Consider the following 18,610-nt stretch of genomic DNA (forward strand, 5'->3'; position numbering starts at 1 on the left):
CTGCCTGTGTGTGGCTCTGCCCATACATGTCCCCAGCCCTGTGTGTCCTCTCGAGGGTCACATCCTGCAGCCAGCGCCATGCTATTGTGCTATTCGTGCCAGCAGGGCAGGGACATGGTGGCATTACTGGAAGCCACCTGCAGGGATATGATAAGTCCCCACCAGAGCTGTGTGCTTGGAGACCCAGATAAGCAGCACTGGGTGGCTGTTGTGGACCCTGCAATGGGGTGCAAGGTGTTCCCAGCCCTGCTGTCCCCTCTGGGTGACAGGGGCAGCACAGGCCAGACCCTGGCAGGAGGTGGAACAGATGCCAGCAGCAGTGTGTCCCCAGCAACATGAGGACACCAGGACCTGAGGACGAAAGGGGGCTGTTCCCTGCTCCCTTTGGACCTCATTGTGATGTGAGCGTCCCCATACTGCAGCACAAGCAGCCAGCACCCAGAGCAAGGACTTTGTCAAAGTGTCTCCCAGTGTCCCCATCCCTGCTGCTCGCTCAGCTGTGCTCCACTTCCATGCACTGCCAAGTGTGCGGCCCCCAGGACAGCACTGCAGAGCAGCTATGGGGGCTTTGGGACTGCAGCCCCCCTCTGCCAATGCTGCAGGGCTGTGTCTGGCTATAGATAAGGAGCCACCGACCCATCCCCACCCACCTATCTGCAGAGCCACCCTGCCTTGGGCATGCAGGACGGGGGGCCCTTCTGTCCTGCCCAGCACTTGATGGGACACAGAGGGGCTTGGGGGCACATGGAGGCTGTGTCTACAGAGCCCCCTGGTTGCTGGATGTCCTCACTCACATGGAGAGGACACGTACCAGCAGAGCCACCGGCACAGGGCTGGGGACAGAGGTGTCCCAGGATGTGGAGTCACAGCATTGCTTGTGCTGGAAGGGACTTTAGGCTGCCCTGTCCGACCCCTTCCATGGGCACTGCCAGGATGTGCCCAACCTGGCCTTGTGCACCTCCAGGGATGGAGCATGGGCACTTCTGGGCACCCTGTACCAGATCCTCAGCCCTCTCCCTGGGAAGTGCCATCCTCGCAGCCCACCATCCCTTTTCCTGCTGCTGAAGACCCTGGCGAAAGCCCTTCTCCATCTCTCACACCCATGGGTGCAGAGCCGGTGAGGACAGCGCAGTGCCACCAACCCGGGGACAGAAGGAGCCTTCAGTCTCTGCCAGCATCAGTGCCCCCACAGCAATGGGGTCCCTGGGTGACACACAGAGCTGCTGCCACCCAGCAAAGTGGAACAGGGCTTGAACCCCACATAGTGGGGGGCAGGAAGCAGCCCTGAGGACAGGACAATGGGATCATGGAGACATGGTGATGGGGGGACACCTGAGCGCAGCCAAGGTGGGCTGCCAGGAGGGCAAACACTCTGGGGATGTGGAGTGGGGACAGAAGGCACGAGATGAGAGCCAGGGCACGAGGTGACAGGCTTTATTATCGCACAGCAGTGACACGGTGCAGGCATGCACACACACAGAGATAGGGAGCCTTGCCCGGCACACCCACCAGCAAGCACCAGATCGGGGTTGGCAGCCACAAGCTGGGGGCTGATAAGACCTGCCCCCCCCCCCCCCCCCGGTATAGCAATAGGGAGGTGACACTGCAGCACCAGTGGCACCGCCAGGGCAAAGTGGGCCTGGGTCTCTGCACCCAGCAGCCACCCCTCTGCAAAGAGGGTGACACTGAGCTGTGGCACCGGATGCACAAAGTTGGGACCCCCCCCATCCCACCAGCTGGGGCTCAATGCACACGTTTTTAGGCACAGCCACACCAAACACAGGCAGCAGGACAGACACAGAGAGGGTGAAGGTCAGTGCCTGCTCCTGGTGGCACTGCAGGGGACACAGAGAGGACAGCCTTTTCACAGCATCTCTGGGGACAGCAAAGCCATGGGCTGCCAGGTGGGTGGGGGTTTGCAGGAGTGCTGCAGGTCGGCTGCAGGAGGAACGTGTCTCCATCACAGTGCCCTGTGCCATCCCATGCCACTCAGGCCCTTGCTCTGCTAGCAGAGGTGAGAGGCATGTGGCACTCAGGGACAGCAGCCTGGGTGGTTTGCCTCCCTCTGGTACGATTGAACAGCTTTGGCACAATGCTACTTCTTGGGATTTCTGCAGCATGGCCTCCTTGCAGCGCTCCTTGAGGTCAGGGAACCTGAGGGTGGGGAGCAGCATGGCACCAAAGGACCCGGCTCAGGGCTGAGCAAGAGACCAGCAGGAAATTCCCTGAGGGAAGGCAAGATGGGAGCGGGCACTGAGCCCTGGCAGTGCCCCAGCATCACCCGACCAGGGTGGGACTGCCACCTCTGGAAAGCCGTGCCCAGGCTGCACGGCAAGACAAACAGATGTGGAAAGCCAACCACAAACCCAGCTTGTGGGCAGCAGCAGGGGTCTGGGCAGTGCCCCATAGGGTCGCAGTGGGAAGGAAGGGTGCCCAGAGCAGGCCCTGGTGCCTGCACACATCTTGCTGAGCCCCTGCTGTGAGGTCCTGAGGACAGAGAATAGCAACACCAGACAAGCTGCCAGTCCTAACTGTGGGTCAGAGCCAAGCACCGGCTGGATACAATATACAATTAGTTAGAAAATAAATCTCCTCCCACCCTTTGTAACAAAAAGAGCGGCTGATTGAACATGCATCCTTCTGGCCCTACAAAATAAGGCACCAGAGCTTAAAAACGAAACTCCAATTGTCTCTGATATAAAAGGAATTCCCAAGTGTTGAAGGCAGTTGATGTCGGAGTGCATAACAGGGAGTGATCTTCACGTGCTTTGGGTCTCATGCCTGGGCCCCAGTGGCTTTCTGGATCAGAGGAATCTGTAGGAGGGAAAGAGAGAACTGTTAGGGCCGCAGGAAGATGGATGCAGGGAGCTCCAGCAGGGCAGGGCTGTGGGAAGAGGCTGCCTAAAATCTGAATAATTCAAGGCAGTTCCCCACACCCAAGAGGCCGTGGGCTGCTGCTGGTGCCCAGCTCACCTTTGTGAGGTCCACACCGGTGATGGCACGCACAGAGGCGGGGATCTCAGCCAGCAGGCGGTTCACCTCAGATGTCACATTGCTGCTCTCCCCGCTGAGAACAACGATCTCATCCACTCTGGAGAGCGGAGCAGCCACTTTGGCAGCAATCTGAGGAGGCAGGGAAAGAGCGTGGGATGAGCACGCAGCCACGGAGCTGCTGGTCAGACCCACAGGGTGAGGACCTGCATACCACGTGGGGACTCTCTGTGCCTCCAGGAGAGCTGGTCCAGTCTGGGAACTCCCCACCTCCAGCCCAGAGCAGGGGAAAGCTGCTCCCTCCTCACCTCAGGCAGAGCATCCAGCACCAGAGCCAGCTGGGCAGCTTCCCCGTAGCTCTGGAGCGCTTCGGCCTTCAGCTTCATCCTCTCAGCCTCTGCCATCCCGATGGCCTCAATCACAAAGGCCTCAGCTTCTCCGATCTTGCGGATCTTCTCCGCCTCCGCCTGAGCCAGGAGGACTTGCCTCACCCTGAAAAGGCAAAGCAAGCCCTATAGCAGCCAACATCTCCACCATCAGCCTGCAAGCTGGGTCAGAGCACAGCGCTCCCACCCCAGCCCAGCACACAGGCAGGCACAGGACAGGTCCCTGTGCCCCCACTGACTGGCTCAGGCTCACTCACTTCTCGCCCTCGGCGATCTGCTGGATGCGGTAAGCTTCGGCCTCAGCCGGCCGCTTCACTGTGGCTATCAGCTCTTTCTCCTTCCGGATGATCTCCTTCTCTTCAACATCGATCTGCTTCTTGCGTTGCACCACCTCGATTTCTATCTCCTCCTGCCGGATCTTCTGCTGCTCCCGGGCACTCTGGAGCTCGTAGGCCAGTTGGGCCTCAGCTGTCTGCATGTGGGAGAGAGGAGAACAGGGGGCTTGGCCACCATCTCCTGGGTGCAGACATAAGGACCCTTGGCTCTGAGAGCAGACGTGGGTCAAATCTCCACCCAGTCCTCAGTGCTGCACTTGCAGTCCCTCTCTGTGTGCTCTTCTCACAGCATTTGAACAAAAACAGCTCTGGGTTCAACTCAGGCAACTCTCCCCATCCTTCCATCTCCCCCTAGTCTCACTTAAGTGATGGCAACAGGGTAGGAGAGGAATGTGCTGCAAGGAGCGTGCACTGTGACACACAAACCTGGGTTCTCCAGTCCCAGCTCTCTAAACACGCAGAGGGAGGAAGCTGGAAAGCCTCGGAGCAACCAACACCATTGCAAACCAGGGGACACCAGCAGGCTATCAGATACCTCTCACCTTAATGTTGACCTCCTCAGTGAAGGCAGCTTTCTGCAGTTCAAAGGCACGCCTGGAATCTGCTATTTTAGTATCTGCCATGAACTTGACATCCAGCATTTCCTTCTTGCACTCTGCCTCCTGCAGAGAGAAAATGGAGAGCAGAGCTCAAGGGTGTGCAGCTGGAACAAAACACTGCTCTGGGAAGCTCAGCACAGCCCTGCATTTACCCGAATGCCAGCATCCCGCTCAGCTTCTGCCACACCAATGTCTGCATCCCTTCGGACAGCCGCAGTCTGAGTCTTTCCCAGGGAGCTCAGGTAATCCACTTTATCATAGACATCCTGGAGAAGGGAAGATTAAGTCACAGCCGCTTCCAGTGAGCGACTCCATCTTGTTGCCTTCCCTCTGGAGCTCAGAGCAATCATTTGTTAGGCCAGGGTCAGGAAGAGCCACGTCAGGCTGCTGCCAAGCAGAACCAGGCGTGGCAGGGAGAGGCGGGCTCTCCCAGCATCCTCCCTCCAGCCCTGGGGGCTCGGCCAGAAGCAAGCTCTCCTGTTTGCACAGTGCTGCCTGGATGCAGGGCACGTTGTAGTGGCTGTCATGGAAACCCCTGGAGGGCTGGGGCAGGCTGTCAGCCACTGCTTTTCCATCAGCCTCAGTGGGAGAGCCAGGGCCAGTCTCTGTCACTGCTTCACAGCACGGCTGGCTGTCCCACAGTGTCATGCACAATGTCTGGGCATACCTTGATGGTAAAGCTCAGGATCTCGATACCCATGCGACCCACATCTGGAGCTGCCACCTCTCGCACCAGCTTGGCAAACTGGTCCCTGTCCTGGTAGATCTGCTCCACCGTCAGGGTTCCTGCAGAGGGAAGGCAGGCGAAGCACTTTATTTGGAACGGGTAGCACATAACAGCATGGGTCTAAGCTCAGCAACATCCTAGTTGTCCCAAATCACACAAACAGCGAGGTCAGCTCTGGGCACAAGGACACAGCTCACTGCCCAGCCCACGTTCTGCACATCAGCATCTCAGAAGTGCAGCCACACACAGGGCTACCTGCAACCCGTGGGGTCTCAGACATCTCTTACTGCAGGCACCGAAAACTCATTTATCACAACACCCAGCAGCACAGCATGAGCTGCTGGAGGGGAGGAACAATCTAAGCTGCCACATCTGCAGTCAGCAGAGGAAGCACCCATCATGGCCTGCCATGGTGACAACAGTATTGCTGGGGTCAGCCAGCACAGGGGGAAAAAGCTGCTCAAGATGCCTGCAAGACTGTGAGCCCATCCGCACCTAGGATGGAGCGCAGATGCCCCTCCAGTGTCTGAAGGACCACGTTCTTCACATCCTGCACGTTCTTCCCCAAGAACTGCTCACAGGCCACAGCCAGGAGCTCCTTCTCGGTCATTATCTTCACCTGGAGACAGGAGACAAAACCAAAGGGGCTGATTGTGCCTGTCTAAGGTGGGAGAGACACCCAAGAGCAGCAGCAGCAGCAGCAGCACCACCACCAGGCTGCCAGATCCCCATGCTACTGATGGGAACGGGGGTTCCACACGGTGTTCCCTGCAAGGAGGGGTGACATGAGATGGCCACAGCATACTGTGTTCGGCCTGCACATGCATGGGGGCTCTGTGTGCCCCCATGTGCCAGCATCTGGCCAGCCTGCTCCTCACCATCTGGTGCCAATTCCCAGAGCTGGTCCTGCTGGCTTAAAACCCCCACTGGTTTTGTCAGGCAGTGGAGATGCCCCAGTTCTTGAGTGCAGTCCCAAAGTGGCAGCTTCTGGTGGTCCAGGACATAAGGATATCTGTGTGTCTGGCAGCAGCAGGGGAGGGAGCAGGGCCATATCAGCATGCAGCCAGCACGGCTGGGTGCTGAGAGAGTCCCACAGCACCCTCTGATGGAGACAGCGGGGCTGGGCAGTGCAGGAGGTGGGGGCAGCCCTCTGCGCCCTGTCCCACCAGCCCTGGCTGCTGCTGCCTGAAAGCCCAGCATCATCCTGGCTCAAAGACCTCCAGATGAGACCCTGTGGGGGTTCCACTGTGTGCTCTCTTTGGGTTCACGACCTACAGACCTCATCCTGCCACCTGCCAGACCCATATTCAGGGTTTGAGTGCCAGTAACTGGTAACAACAGAAATAGTAACAACTATTTCTAGGTCTGTGAGGTCTGACAAGTTCAACACCACAACACTAGCCCTGGTCACACGAAGAAATGCCAAAACCTCAGGTGAGTGTGACAGATCATCAACAAACAAAAAACAACAGTGGGAATAGTAAATAACGTGGACAAGGTGGATTTGGAGCTGCATTTTTAAAGCAAGGCACCTGGTGGTGCAGCTTTCTGCCTCCATGCACTGCCCTGCCCCGTCCTGCTGTGGGCAGTGGGAAGATGTCCCACAATGAAGCTAAAAAGAGCTTCTCAGAAATCCCTCCCATGAAGGAGTGTTGCCAAACAGAAGATGGAGAAGCTGACAGCTTTACAGAAGTGTGTGAGGGAGGCAGGGGTGCATGCATTTCTCCAACCATGCAAAGACAGAGCTGAAGCCACAGGTGTGCCCAGCCCTTCTGCTGTGTGCAGTGATGCAGACACTGCTCCTGGCTGAGCACACCCCCACTTACACCACCTTCTCTGTCAAGGACCAAGCAAAGAGCCCCTGCAAGAGCACTGGGTGGAATCTCTCCAATGCACAGCTGCTAAAGAGCTGCAGTGCTCATCCTGGGGGGCTCCTGGTGCATGTGAGGTTTTGGCTGCGTCCGAAGAAAGCTTGAGGCAACCAAAACTCAATTCAAGCCAGCAATTTCATACACAGATTTTATTGCCCTGAGAAATCAAGTTCTTTCTTCAAGCTTTAACTCACTGTGAAGAACAACAAGACCCACACACTAATAATCCAAAGCAACCCAACACTCGGCACCATCTCAGAAGTGAATGGCTCAGCCCTGCAGTGTCACACAGCTCCAAGGGCACCACGGTACATCACAGACAGATGAAGTCACCCACACAACTCATCTGCCACAGGGACAAATGTGACACTGGAAGAAGAGGAATGATTTTGAGGAGAGGAGAGGTCACAACCCCTCTTACAACATGGACATGCTGTACCGTGCTCGAACCAAAGAGGACAGTGTGGTTTTGTACCAGAATTTGTCTCAGAGCAGTTGGCTTCTGTTCCAGGACAACAGCAACCTTGTAAGGGGGAAAGCCAGTTAGAGACATGCATTCCTGAAATGATGGTTTGGAGTTACTGTACCTGTGCCACACCTGTGACAGTTAAAGCTACCCCCTCCGCCGTCTCTACGTCCTCACACCTGGGCTGTAACGTCATTATCTCTAGGGAAATCCTGCCAAAAAACGTAAAATATTTGCACGTTTCCAGGTAACACACACTCTGCCTTCCCCTGCACCTCCTGCCCTGGCTACCAGCTGCACTCCTACGGGTAATGCGAGACAGGCACAGAACTGTATGTGACTGCAGACACACAGGACACCTTGGACAAAGAGATTTCCAAACATCACTTATAGGAATGTGTCAACAGGGCTGGTGAGGGAGCCAGGAGCTTTGAGTCCCCAGCTCTGGCTGCTGTCACTGGTTTAAAAGCACAGCACGGAGTCCAGATGTACCCACCCTTTGTCACCCCCGTGATGCTGGTGCTGCAAGAAGCAGCCATGCCTTTTCCCTCATTGGGTTAGCATTAACACAGCCCTACTCCCTCACCTCCCTCACTCTCCCTACTTTTCCTATTTGCTTTTGGGTCGTATGTCCCAGCTCCTTTCAGGTCAGACAGCCAAAAGCATATCTTGCTTTTGGCAAGGGCTGAAGGTGCTGTGGACAGATCTGCAGGTCACAAGATGGTGACACACGAGCTGTGCTCCAGGCAGCACAGCCCATAGATAGGAGCAGCTGACCGAGCTGGGAACATGCTGGGACACAGAGCAACGGGGCAGCCTGCTCGTGTTGGTCAGCATTAGCACAAGCATCCAAAGCAGGAGTGGGTGGCACAGGGCTGCAACGTGCACGCCGTGGGCATGTTTGGGATTGATGGGGTGCTCAAACAAATCCCTGCGAGCCCAAGTCTGCCCTGGCTGCTGTCCTAATTGAACTGGCATGCAAGCTGGGAGCTGATAACACAAGGTCCCGCTGCCCAGGATGTGCACAGGCATTTTGTGCCATATGCAGCTTTAATCAGCTGGTATAGGACTTCTAAAGGCCTAATCCATACCTTTAATTTAAATTAAATGCTGTGCTGCTTCCTAGCTGGCAAGTCCCAGGGAAGTTCGGTAATTGCTGTGACGGTGGTCTGTAACTGCTCACAGCACAGAGCAAACAGCACTCCTCAGTGCTGCAACTCACCCGAGGTCTCCGTGCTGTGCTTTTAAATGAGACACCATCCAAAACGGGCACTGCCTCTGTGTGGAGGAGGAAGGGCTTAGTGGAAATTCGTATTCAAAACCAGAGAGCTGCCATTTCCCCACGTGGGTGCAGACTTCTTTTTGAAACGACCCAAAGCTCAGCTCCCCACCTTCCCCAAAGGTTGTGCAAAACCCAGCCTTGCCTGTCTGCAGCCAGATGCACTCCTGCACGCAATGCAAATGGTGCTGCCAAGGGAAGGGTTACAGTTGAAGCAAACGACTGCAGCATTATCAGGAGCCAGCATAGCAACGTTGAATTTGGAATTTGCCAAGTATGCATCTGTCTGCATTACCTACACATTGCAGAGTGCAGCCCAGAGCAAACGCCAGAGGAGGGCTAGGAGAGGAAGGTGCTGAGATGTTCACTGTCCCATTAGAAAACCATTAGTTTTTATGTTGTCCTGCTGCTGCTGCTGTTGCTGCTGCTCAAAACAGAGGCAGAAATAGTTAGATGTGATGTTAGAAGCTGGTGGATTATTACCTGTGCAACCCCTGTTACGTACAGTGGGACCCCCTCCGACGTCTCAATATTCTCACAGCGACAGAGGATGGTCATAACCTCCAAAGACAGTCTGAGCAGCAAGGAATAAGGGTAGGACAGCAAATACACAAAGCGGTTACCAGAGAGTAAGACACTTGTTGCAAAGGACAGACAGGGCTTTCAGGTTTCAGCTTTTTCCCTGTTCAGTCTGCATTTCTCCCACTGCTGCTCCCTGGACTCTGTAATGCTGGGCATGGCTTCCCCCATGCTGCACGGAGCTCTCAGCATCTGGCTCTGCTTTTTAGTGAGGTTAAAGAGGCCAGACTCTCACCCTGACCCCCATCAGGTGCTGCCACCTGTAACCCACCTGCACTGCTGTCCTGAAGTCAGCTGGAATTTTCTGCTGCAGCACTTTTAACACAGAAAATAATTTTTTGTAATAGCTTCGCTGCCTCTATGCCAACATTAAAGATGGGCCAGAAAAATAAAAGCACCAGGGATCTGGCTACACATCCCTGCTAAGGCACTGAGGAGAGAAGATGCTTCCAAGTGCTGCCCTGAGAGGTTGAATAACACCATTTGGTTCCCTGGGAGGCACTGCCTCTCTGGCTGCTTTTATTTCTGACCTCAACACAGGGATGAGATTTTTCCTATTTTTCTTTTCTCCCCCCAGCCCTCAAGGTTGCAGCAGGATAAGAGCCCATTGCCCTGCCAGCTCCAAGCATTCCTTTTGTCCCCAGGTTGGTGCTACCTGGTGAGGTGCAGCTGACAGCGACACAATTACTGCTGTCTCATCCACAGTTCCAGAAAAATGTCCTAATTACAAAGGAAGAAATCTGCCTCTCTCGTGTGCATGCAGCAGGTTCCAACTGTGGCACAGGTATTTGGGAAAGACTCCAGTCTCAAAAGGAGAATTTAGCCCCATGGCATGACCTGAGGGTATGGATTTTGAAGTACAATATTTGCTTGGGTGCTGGCAATCCTATCCAAGCCCCATTTGCCAGACAGTGCACAGACCTCCAGCACGTGACAGCTCGTTCCCAGCAAGCAGCTCTCTAACCTGGACTCACCCTTTGTTCAACTTCACAAGTTAATGGCAGCACTGCCAGAGAACCTGGGCCAAGGCAGAAGGTGTTAGCTGAGACTCTTCATGCAAAATCCCAGGAAAGGAGCTAAGAGCTGTGAGCCCATTGCCAGCAGCGAGCTGGCTGAGCCAGGTGAGCAGCACTGAGGGCTGTGCAGCATCTGCAGGGGGAGGGCAGCAGCATGCTGGCTGTCTGCTGGTGGCAACACGTGGACATGAAGAGGGAAGCTTAGCTGCAACCTCTGGCCTTCATGTAGTGCAGAAAACCTGAAAGTCACGTCTTTATCCTTTCCCTGTTATTTTTCACATAGGCAGAAACCTGTGCCTGAGTGTGAGGGAGGTGTTAGGACAGAGGCACACTTAGCAACATCCCCACAGGTCCTAAAGAAGAGCCACAGCAGCAGTACCACAGCATGTTAGTTCAGAGACTAGCAAAGTCCGTGACCGAGGAAAGAGAAGGAAAGGAAATCCTGTGCTTTTACACAGGAACACAGCCTGCTCTCGTGGTGACAGCAGTGAGCACGTTGTTAGACAAACAGAGCTGGGCAGCAGGCGGGGGCTGCAGCCAAAGGCAGAGTGCTGATGCTCATCCATGGTTTCCCAGGTGCTGGCCAGCCCTGCATTCCTACAGACACTGACAGCCCTGCAGGGACGGCTCTGCCTGGCACGTCCTCCAGACCCACAAGCAATGTGGGGGTTTCCTCTGGGTCTCCTTACCTCTGGGTGTCAGTGATGCACCACCAGGCCCAGGCCCAGCCACCATACACATACTGCTTCACGTCGGAGCCACAGCAGCCACCTGCAGCACAGTGGGAAGAACACAGATGGAAGAGCCATTACACCCACGTGTCAGGGAAAACCCTGCACCCAAACAGAGCGAGCTGCGAGCAGAGCAATCTCACAGCACTGCAACGCCTGGTAACATTTGTTGGAGGACCTCATTTCCCAAGGACAGGAAGGGAGGTGCTCCTGGCAGCATGGAAAGTTGTTCATTTCGCAGCATCCACGTGGTCATTACGCCTCCAATGTACCTCTGACAATTGTTTAATAATCGTTTTCTGTGAAAAATGTGCCCTAATAGCACTGCTGTTACAAGTTGGGAAGGTGTTTCTGCTCACAGATTCCTTTTTCCTTCTGCAGGCAATGCCTCGCTCAGCATCACACCAACGCTTGCTTCCCAGAGCCTCCTACCACTGCTATGCAGCTCCATTTGCTAAACTATGCTGCGCATCCTGAAGCATTCAAAGCATAAGAAAAACAGGGAAGCCAAAGCCATTAAACAGAGGTGGGATGCCAGCTGGTTGCTTTCCTGCAAGCTGGACGTTGGACTGCAGCAGAGCTCTGTCCTGGTAACTCACGATGGTTAATTTTCCATTGCACTTCTTGCAGCCTCTTTGCCAAGTCTCGGAGATCAAGTGAAAAAGGAACCCACAGAGTGAAATCCTTGCAAGGCTGAAGAATAACCCCTCTTGCACAACGGGATTTGGCAGAGGAGGTGCATTTTTCAGCTATAATACACCCGCTGTTCCCCAGGGCTGGGTCTCACAGCCACTTGGCTGTCCCTTTCACAAACATCCCCACACTTTCCGGGTGCAGCATGCCACAGTCAGGCCTGCTACAAATGGGGGATTCATGGCCAGGCAGCTGCCAGCCTCTCTGGCCTCTTCAGATGAAGGGGTCCCGTGTTCAAGCATGGCTTCCCAGAGCCAAGAGAAAGCACGTTGCCTGGTTTGGATAACATGAGATGAAAGATTTGAGGATCTGTAGATAAATGGAGCTCTTCGGTAGACGCAGGGAAGTGTTGCTGGGAAACAAGCAGAGTGATTGCTGGGAACACTGCTGAACACAGGCAGGAAGAGGCAAAGGCATATGCAAAGAAACTCACGTAATAAAGCAGGGTCTAGACTAAAATCAGCGTCTGGTTCTTAGGTGCCACTGTGAATATCAATCAGGCTTTGTCCTCGTGCCTCATCCAAGGTTAATAAAATGAATTTGTCAGATGCAGGATTCTGAGATGGGTCCACGTAATCTTTTACAGGTTGTGCTGGTGAGCTCCTTCTGGAGGTCATCCAAATCAAAACCAACCATTTCAAACTCTGAGCATCGCTGTTACAGAGAGCTTACAAACCACACCTTCGGCTGAACCCACCTTGTAAACAGAAACCCAGAGGAGAATGAAAGTAAACACAAGAAAGCTGCTGAAATGTTACCCCAAGATTCCTCCCAGAAACAAAAGGAAAATCCCAAGTCCACTCTGCCCACCTCTTCTCCTGCCATCCTCTCTGAAGGGACCTGGAGATTGCAGTCTCCCTTTCCTACAGGAGATGGCCTGGAGCTTCTCCTGTTCTGTTCTCATGCGATTGGTTACTATCCCCTAAACAGCACTCTCTGCATTTCTCTTCACTGAACTGCATCACACTTCTTTCAGATCATTTGGCCTAGCTGTTGAGTTCGCTTTGATCCTAATCCTGCTCTCAAAGCTCTCGAATCCATTCCCAGCTCAATGTCATCTGCAAATTCAATAAGCACATTCTCGATTCCACCATCCAAGCCAAAACAAGGCACTTACTTGATAAATCCCTTCAGCTGAACAGTGAACCACTGTCAGGTTCCCTGGCGCTGGTTTTCCAGCCTGGCTCATATCAACTTTACAGTGCCTGAGGACTGCAGGGCTCTCGCAGAGCAGGAAGGGTTCACAGAGCCTCCAGAAGACTGCATTTCTGGCTTTCAAAATGTGCACAAGTGACTGCTCTGTTTTTGTGGTACACTGGCTCACAGACAGTTCTCTTGTAGGAATAAGAGGGACGCAGCAAGAGGATGGGAGTGCTCAGATCAGGTCGGGAAGGGTTAACCATCCCCAACTGCTGGGGCCTGACAGGAAATGTTGACACAAAACTAGAATCAGCTGCCAGCTCTTCTCTTGCTCTGACAGAGATCAAAGAGCCCCAGAGGGGCTGCACTGGGGAGCTGAGCTGGGCCCTATTGCTTCTCCTTTCACACCCTGACCTCCAGCTGAAGCAGCACCCTGCTGCTCCAACAGCACTGTGCTCTGCACAACCTGCCTCACACTGCACCTCCAGGTGTCCCAGCTGCTGCTGAGCCCTGCACCGTTTGCCCTGTTGGCTCATAGGAGCTGCGAGATGAGCGCAGCCATTAAATATGACATCTCCTTACGATGAGGCTCTGCAGAAATATTAGTGTCGGATTTCAGCATTAGCAGATTGATCCCGAGCCACAACGGCTGCGTTCAGCCAGACTGCAACTGAAAACCATTACGCACTTGGAGAGGATCTGTGCATCTTGTGGGAAGCCTGACGTCAGGGTGAGCAGGTATTGCTTCTCTGAATGCAGGGCTCTGCCCAGGAGCAGTCTGCAAGGAGCCAAAGCCTCCCCAGGGCCTGCACCAAGCCCCAGCGGGAAGCTTGCAGCTCCTCCTGCAACGTAAGACTCAAATTGCAGAGCCCATCATCACCTTGCACAACTCCCCAGAGCATTCCTGGGCTCTGCATGGACTGCCTGACCCAGGGCAGTTTCTTAGAAGGAAACGAGCGTTGCTCAAGAGGGAAGGACACAGCACAGTGCTGGCCGTGCCCTGGAGGCTGCTTCCCAAATAAGGCTGCGGATCTCTGCGTGCACACGTTCCCAGGGTACGGCTGCTGCTCCTGGTGCTGAGGGCCTGAGATATCTCACCAGCAAAAACAAAGAGCACAGAAAACATCACAGCTGCATGACAGCAAGCCAAGAGCCAGCTGCTGCCACGACCTGCTGTCAGATTTCTCCTCCCTTTCCCAGATCTGACCTAATATCACCCAATTAAGTGCCGGATGCCGTCAGCTCTCTCTGTTCCGCCTCAGTTCCCGGAACTCGGGGCTGCACCCTGCTGCTCTGCCCAGGGGTGCTGAGGGGGGACGCTCACAGGGACCAGCAGCAGAGCCGTGTCTGGGGGTGGCACTGAGCCCACACGGCTGTGCCAGGCCCTCGTCCCAGAGCACGGTGCTGCATCCAGGAGCAGCCCTGGCTCTCCAGCTGATGTCACGAATCCCTGCTGGGCCGTCCTGCGAGCTGCGAGATTCGGGAAGGAACAGAGGTTACAGCAAAGCCTCCATCCTGCGCGATGCCCTGGTGCAGATCACGATGGCTCCTTGGCTGCCGAGCACCGCGCTGCGCTCTTCTGAAGGGGTCTCTTAGGGGGGAGCAAGGGAAGCATCGCTGCCCAGCTGCTGTCTGCACTCCTGAGAAGCAGCAGGCACACAGCGCTCATCCCCCTGCCTGCCACGGCCTCAGCAATTCCCATCGCTGTCCCAGGGCTGAGCTGGGAGCACCAGTGCCACACCAGTGCCACACCAGTGCCCCCCACCCCCTGCTGACCCCCCGGTGCCACACGTCCCCCCCCACACACAGTGACCCCCCCCACACCCAGGCCTGGCGCAGCCCGACCCCCGGAGCTCACGACCCCCCCGATCCCCTTCAAGCCCCTCAGCGCTGTGCCCGCCCGTACCTGACACCACCAGCGCCTCGTTGGGCCCCACCGTGTGGCAGTTGCCCATGCCGCCCGCGGTACGGCTCCTCCGCCTCTCGCCGCCTCCCTCCCCGCACCGCCCCGCCTCCAGGGCGGCCGCCATCTTGGGGAGGTGGGCAGCGCGTTTGGGGGCGGAGTCACGGCCGGCCGCCATCTTGGGAGGGCGGCCGCCATCTTGGGGAGGTGGGCGCCGCGCGGAGGGGCGGGGTCAGGGGCGGCCGCCATCTTGGGGCGCTGCGCGGCGCGTGCGCAGTGTGCGGAGCGCTGCGGGGCGGCGGCGGTGCGCGCGGTGCAGAGCGTGTGCAATGCGATGCGATGCGATGCAATGCAAGGGGAGGGTGTGCAGTGCAATGCAATGCAATGCAAAGCGATGCAAGGGGAGGGTGTGCAGTGCAATGCAATGCAATGCAATGTAAGGGGAGGACGTGGAAAGCAATGCAATGCAATGCAAGGGGAGGGTGTGCAGTGCAATGCAATGCAATGCAATGTAAGGGGAGGACGTGGAAAGCAATGCAATGCAATGCAAGGGGAGGGTGTGCAGTGTAATGTAATGCAATGCAACGTAAGGGGAGGACGTGGAAAGCAATGCAATGCAATGCAAGGGGAGGGCGTGGAATGCAATGCAATGCAATGCAATGCAAGGGGAGGGTGTGGAATGCAATGCAATGCAATGCAATGCAATGGAAGGGGAGGGTGTGCAATGCAATGCAATGCAATGCAATGCAATGCAATGCAATGCAATGCAGTGGGAGGGTGTTCCATGCTGGGGATGGCTAGTGCACAGCAGTGTGTTCCTTAATGTGCGAGGCTGCATGCAATGCAGCGTGTGCAGTTCAGCACGTGTCATGCATGCATGCGCAGTGCAGTGTGTGCGAGGCAGGGCACGTGCAGTGCAGTGCAGGCACTATGCTGTGTGTGTGCAAGGCTGTGTGCATGCACAAGGCAGGACACATGCAATGTAATGTGTGTAGTGTGTGTGCAAGGTAGGGCATGTGCAGTGCAGCATATGCATGTGTGTGCATTGTAGTGTGTGCGCAGTACAGCATGCTTTGTTGCACGTGTGCAATGCAGTGCATGGTGCAGCGTGCACGCTACAGTGTGATTTGTTGCACTGTGCAAAGCAGAGCACATTCACGCTGCAGCATTTGTGTGCATATGCAGGGCTATATGCATGTGCATGCACTGACAAGGCAGGGTTTGCACAGCATGTGTGTTTGCAAGACTGCGAGCTGCAGCAGCACATCTGTGCAGGGCAGAGCGTGCTGCACTGAAGCAACTGCACTCTTTGCAAAGCTGCTCAGCATGGGATGGCATGCAGAAAATGGCACGCATTGCACGGGGGCAGCTTGGGGAGCTGCATGACGCAGTGCAACACAACTGCAGGACTTATTTATTCCGCAGGTGTGCACAAGGAGGGCCGCAGCCCCAGCAGCCTCTGGCTGCGGTCCCACAGCTCTCGTGCTGCAGCATCATCCCTGCCCTGAGCCCAGGGCTGCAGGGGGCGGCAGTCGGCGAAGTAGCAGCCGCTGAAGGGCTCGAGGCCATCCTGAGTGGCACAGAACAGCACTGGGCGTGCGCCTTCAGCTGCACTGCGGAAGCAGAACCGAGACAGCGGAGTCCACAGCAGCTGCAGCCATAGTGGTGCGTGACGGAACAGCTGTGTGTTGACAAAACCTGCAGGGAGAGAGGAGGGGGTGCATTGCAGCAGGCACCGGTGGGGAGGGGACCCATCAGCAAAGGGATACAGCATGCAAAGCAATGTGCTGTGTGAAGGGGTGTGGTGTGCAAAGGGATGGCTGTGCAAAGGGATGTGGTGTGCAAAGGGATGTGGTGTGCAAAGGCATGTGGAGTGCAAAGGGATGGCTGTGCAAAGGCATGTGGTGTGCAAAGGGATGTGGTGTGCAAAGGCATGTGGTGTGCAAAGGCATGTGGTGTGCAAAGGGATGTGGTGTGCAAAGGCATGTGGTGTGCAAAGGCATGTGGCGTGCAGAAGGTGAACTGTGGAAAGGGTGACTGCACAAAGGGGTGCTCCATGCACCGTGCAGCGGGATGCATCATTCAAAGGGATGCTACACAAAAGGTGAACTGCGTAAAAGATGCGCAGCACAGAGGGATGCTGCGTGCAAAGGGAACACCGTGCAAAGAGATACTCCATGTGAAGGCGTGCTCCATGCAAGCATGCAACAAGCAAACCACTTGGCACTGAGCTGCCCATACCTGGGTGCACGGCATAGGCGGTGACTCCAGTCCCCTGCAGGCGTGCTGCCAGCTGCCGGGCGTGCAGCACGTTGGCCAGCTTGCTGACACAGTAATCCTGGAAGGCAGCAAAGGGGCCGGGGGGTGGGTGGCCGAGCTCGGCCATGCGCAGGCGGCCGGCACAGTGTGCAGAGGAGGCGACGATGACCACACGGCTCGGGGCGCTGCTCTGCAGGCGGTGCAGCAGCAGTTGGGTCAGCAGGAAGTGGCCCAGATGGTTCACCTGGAATGGCAGGCTGAAACCGTCCTGCGTCGTGCCCCCGGCGCTCACTCCTGTGTGGGCAGTGCGTGGTGTGGGTGCTGGGTTTGGGGTGCTGGGTTTTGGGGGTGATGCAGTGCTCTGCTGCTCACCGGCGTTGTTGATGAGGAGGTGCAGGTGGGGCTCCTGCTGCAGGAAGGCGGTGGCGAAAGCGTGCACTGAGTGGAAGCTGCTGAGGTCCAGAGGCATGAAGAGCACCTCAGGGTTCCCCGTGTCCTGCAGTGGGGGTGGAGGGGGCAGAAGCTGGTCTTGAGGCTTTAGGGAGGAGGGGGCTGCAGGGAATGGCTATGGGGTGGCCTAAGGGTGGGGTATGCTGGGGGTGGTCCCATATGGGTGTCCTAGAGATGCACCGGGAGTATGGAGGAGGGTTACAGTGGGATGTCCCACGGGGATGCACCATCCATCAGGGAAGTGCCAAGGGGGGGAGGAGTTCTAGGGCTGCACTGGGGATGGACCATAGGGATTTCCAGGGATGTGTCATGGGGTCCTAAGAGTGCACAAGGGTCTGCAGGGGAACACTGGGGAGAGCCCAGAGGGGTGTCCTAAGGGTGCACTGGGGTGGGAGTATATGGGGACGTTCAGAGGGTGCAGCTGGGGTGTCCTGGGATGTGCTGTGGGGGTATTTTAGGGATGCACGTGGAGATATTTGGGGGTGCTTGGGGTGCAGGTACATCAGGGCTGTGCTGTGGGGGTGTCCTATGGGATCACCCTGCTCCACAGGGGTGCTGAAAGGATGGGTGCCTTAGGGTCCTCCAAGGATGTGCCATAAGGGTGCACATGGGGACCATCCTATGGGGGTGTCCCAGTGATACCCAGAGCCACTCCTTGTGCCCCTATTGCCCCCCTCCCCCAACCCCTGCAGCTCTCACCCTACGGATGCGCCATGCAGCCTCTTCTCCCCGCAGCGCGTTGCGCGTTGCCAGCACCACGCGTGCCCCGCACCGTGCCAGCTCCCGTGCCACAGCCTCCCCGATACCACTGCTTCCCCCTGCAGAGGAGAGCACAACAGAGAGCAGTGAGTTGGCAGCCAGCAGCCAGGCAGCACCACGCAGCGCCCCACGCTCACCGGTGACGATGGCGGTGCGGCCGTGCAGCGCGGGCAGGGCGAGCGGCGGTGCGGGGCTGCGTAGGGTGAAGCAAAGCAGCACGCAGAGCAGCAGCCCCACACCCAGCAGCCACCACCCCATCCTGTCCGCAGGGAGGAAGGGGAGGAGGAAAAGAGGAAGAGGGCTGTGCTGCTCAGAGCGAGCGCCGCAGCCCTTTGTGCAGGAAGGGGTGGAAAAGCCAATGGAGCGGGCAAAGTGCAGCGCAATGGGGACAGGGAAAGCTTGAGGGGGGGGGGGGAAGTCGTCACA

At 56.4% G+C, this 18,610-nt stretch overlaps 2 protein-coding genes across 10 annotated transcripts; both read right to left on the reverse strand.

Moving 5' to 3' along the window:
* Positions 1–1,418: 1,418 nt before the first annotated feature.
* FLOT2 (flotillin 2) lies at positions 1,419–14,894 on the reverse strand. Of its 6 annotated transcripts, XM_090122302.1 has the most exons (12): positions 14,720–14,894; positions 10,939–11,020; positions 9,160–9,228; positions 7,497–7,587; positions 5,534–5,657; positions 4,979–5,097; positions 4,464–4,577; positions 4,255–4,374; positions 3,635–3,849; positions 3,300–3,483; positions 2,974–3,123; positions 1,419–2,814 (listed from the first exon to the last, which is right to left on the reverse strand). In XM_090122302.1, exons 1-12 carry the CDS (start codon positions 14,892–14,894, stop codon positions 2,776–2,778), a joined length of 1,482 nt encoding a protein of 493 aa, XP_089978428.1. In that variant the 3' UTR covers positions 1,419–2,775. The 6 variants fall into 6 exon arrangements, with proteins under 6 accessions (XP_089978428.1, XP_031447534.2, XP_031447533.2 ...); XM_031591674.2 differs by lacking the exon at positions 7,497–7,587 and having other exon boundaries at positions 9,138–9,228; XM_031591673.2 differs by lacking the exon at positions 9,160–9,228 and having other exon boundaries at positions 14,720–14,881.
* Positions 14,895–14,991: 97 nt separating this feature from the next.
* On the reverse strand, positions 14,992–18,527 carry DHRS13 (dehydrogenase/reductase 13). Of its 4 annotated transcripts, XM_090122304.1 has the most exons (6): positions 18,322–18,524; positions 18,125–18,243; positions 17,348–17,471; positions 17,220–17,269; positions 16,958–17,054; positions 14,992–16,414 (listed from the first exon to the last, which is right to left on the reverse strand). In XM_090122304.1, exons 1-6 carry the CDS (start codon positions 18,440–18,442, stop codon positions 16,131–16,133), a joined length of 795 nt encoding a protein of 264 aa, XP_089978430.1. In that variant the 5' UTR covers positions 18,443–18,524; the 3' UTR covers positions 14,992–16,130. The 4 variants fall into 4 exon arrangements, with proteins under 4 accessions (XP_089978430.1, XP_089978429.1, XP_031447536.2 ...); XM_090122303.1 differs by having other exon boundaries at positions 17,220–17,471; positions 18,322–18,527; XM_031591676.2 differs by having other exon boundaries at positions 16,958–17,269; positions 18,322–18,523.
* Positions 18,528–18,610: the final 83 nt, after the last annotated feature.

The sequence above is a fragment of the Phasianus colchicus genome, chromosome 21 (assembly GCF_987193195.1).
Source record: "Phasianus colchicus chromosome 21, bPhaCol1.hap1.1, whole genome shotgun sequence".
NCBI lineage: Eukaryota > Metazoa > Chordata > Aves > Galliformes > Phasianidae > Phasianus > Phasianus colchicus.

Bases quoted from the DNA above. Each gene is read 5' to 3' on its own strand.
- DHRS13 (XM_031591675.2), bottom strand. From the start codon at position 18,442: ATGGGGTGGTGGCTGCTGGGTGTGGGGCTGCTGCTCTGCGTGCTGCTT. The intron at 17,472-18,124 runs GTGAGAGCTGCA...CCCCCACTGCAG, and splicing joins CTGCATGGCGCATCCGTAGG to GACACGGGGAACCCTGAGGT. The intron at 16,415-16,957 runs GTATGGGCAGCT...CTCTCCCTGCAG, and splicing joins CGCCTATGCCGTGCACCCAG to GTTTTGTCAACACACAGCTG.
- FLOT2 (XM_090122302.1), bottom strand. From the start codon at position 14,894: ATGGCGGCCGGCCGTGACTCCGCCCCCAAACGCGCTGCCCACCTCCCC. The intron at 11,021-14,719 runs GTACGGGCGGGC...ACTGTGCTGCAG, and splicing joins CGAGGCGCTGGTGGTGTCAG to GTGGCTGCTGTGGCTCCGAC. The intron at 4,375-4,463 runs GTAAATGCAGGG...TTCTCTCTGCAG, and splicing joins AGCGGGATGCTGGCATTCGG to GAGGCAGAGTGCAAGAAGGA.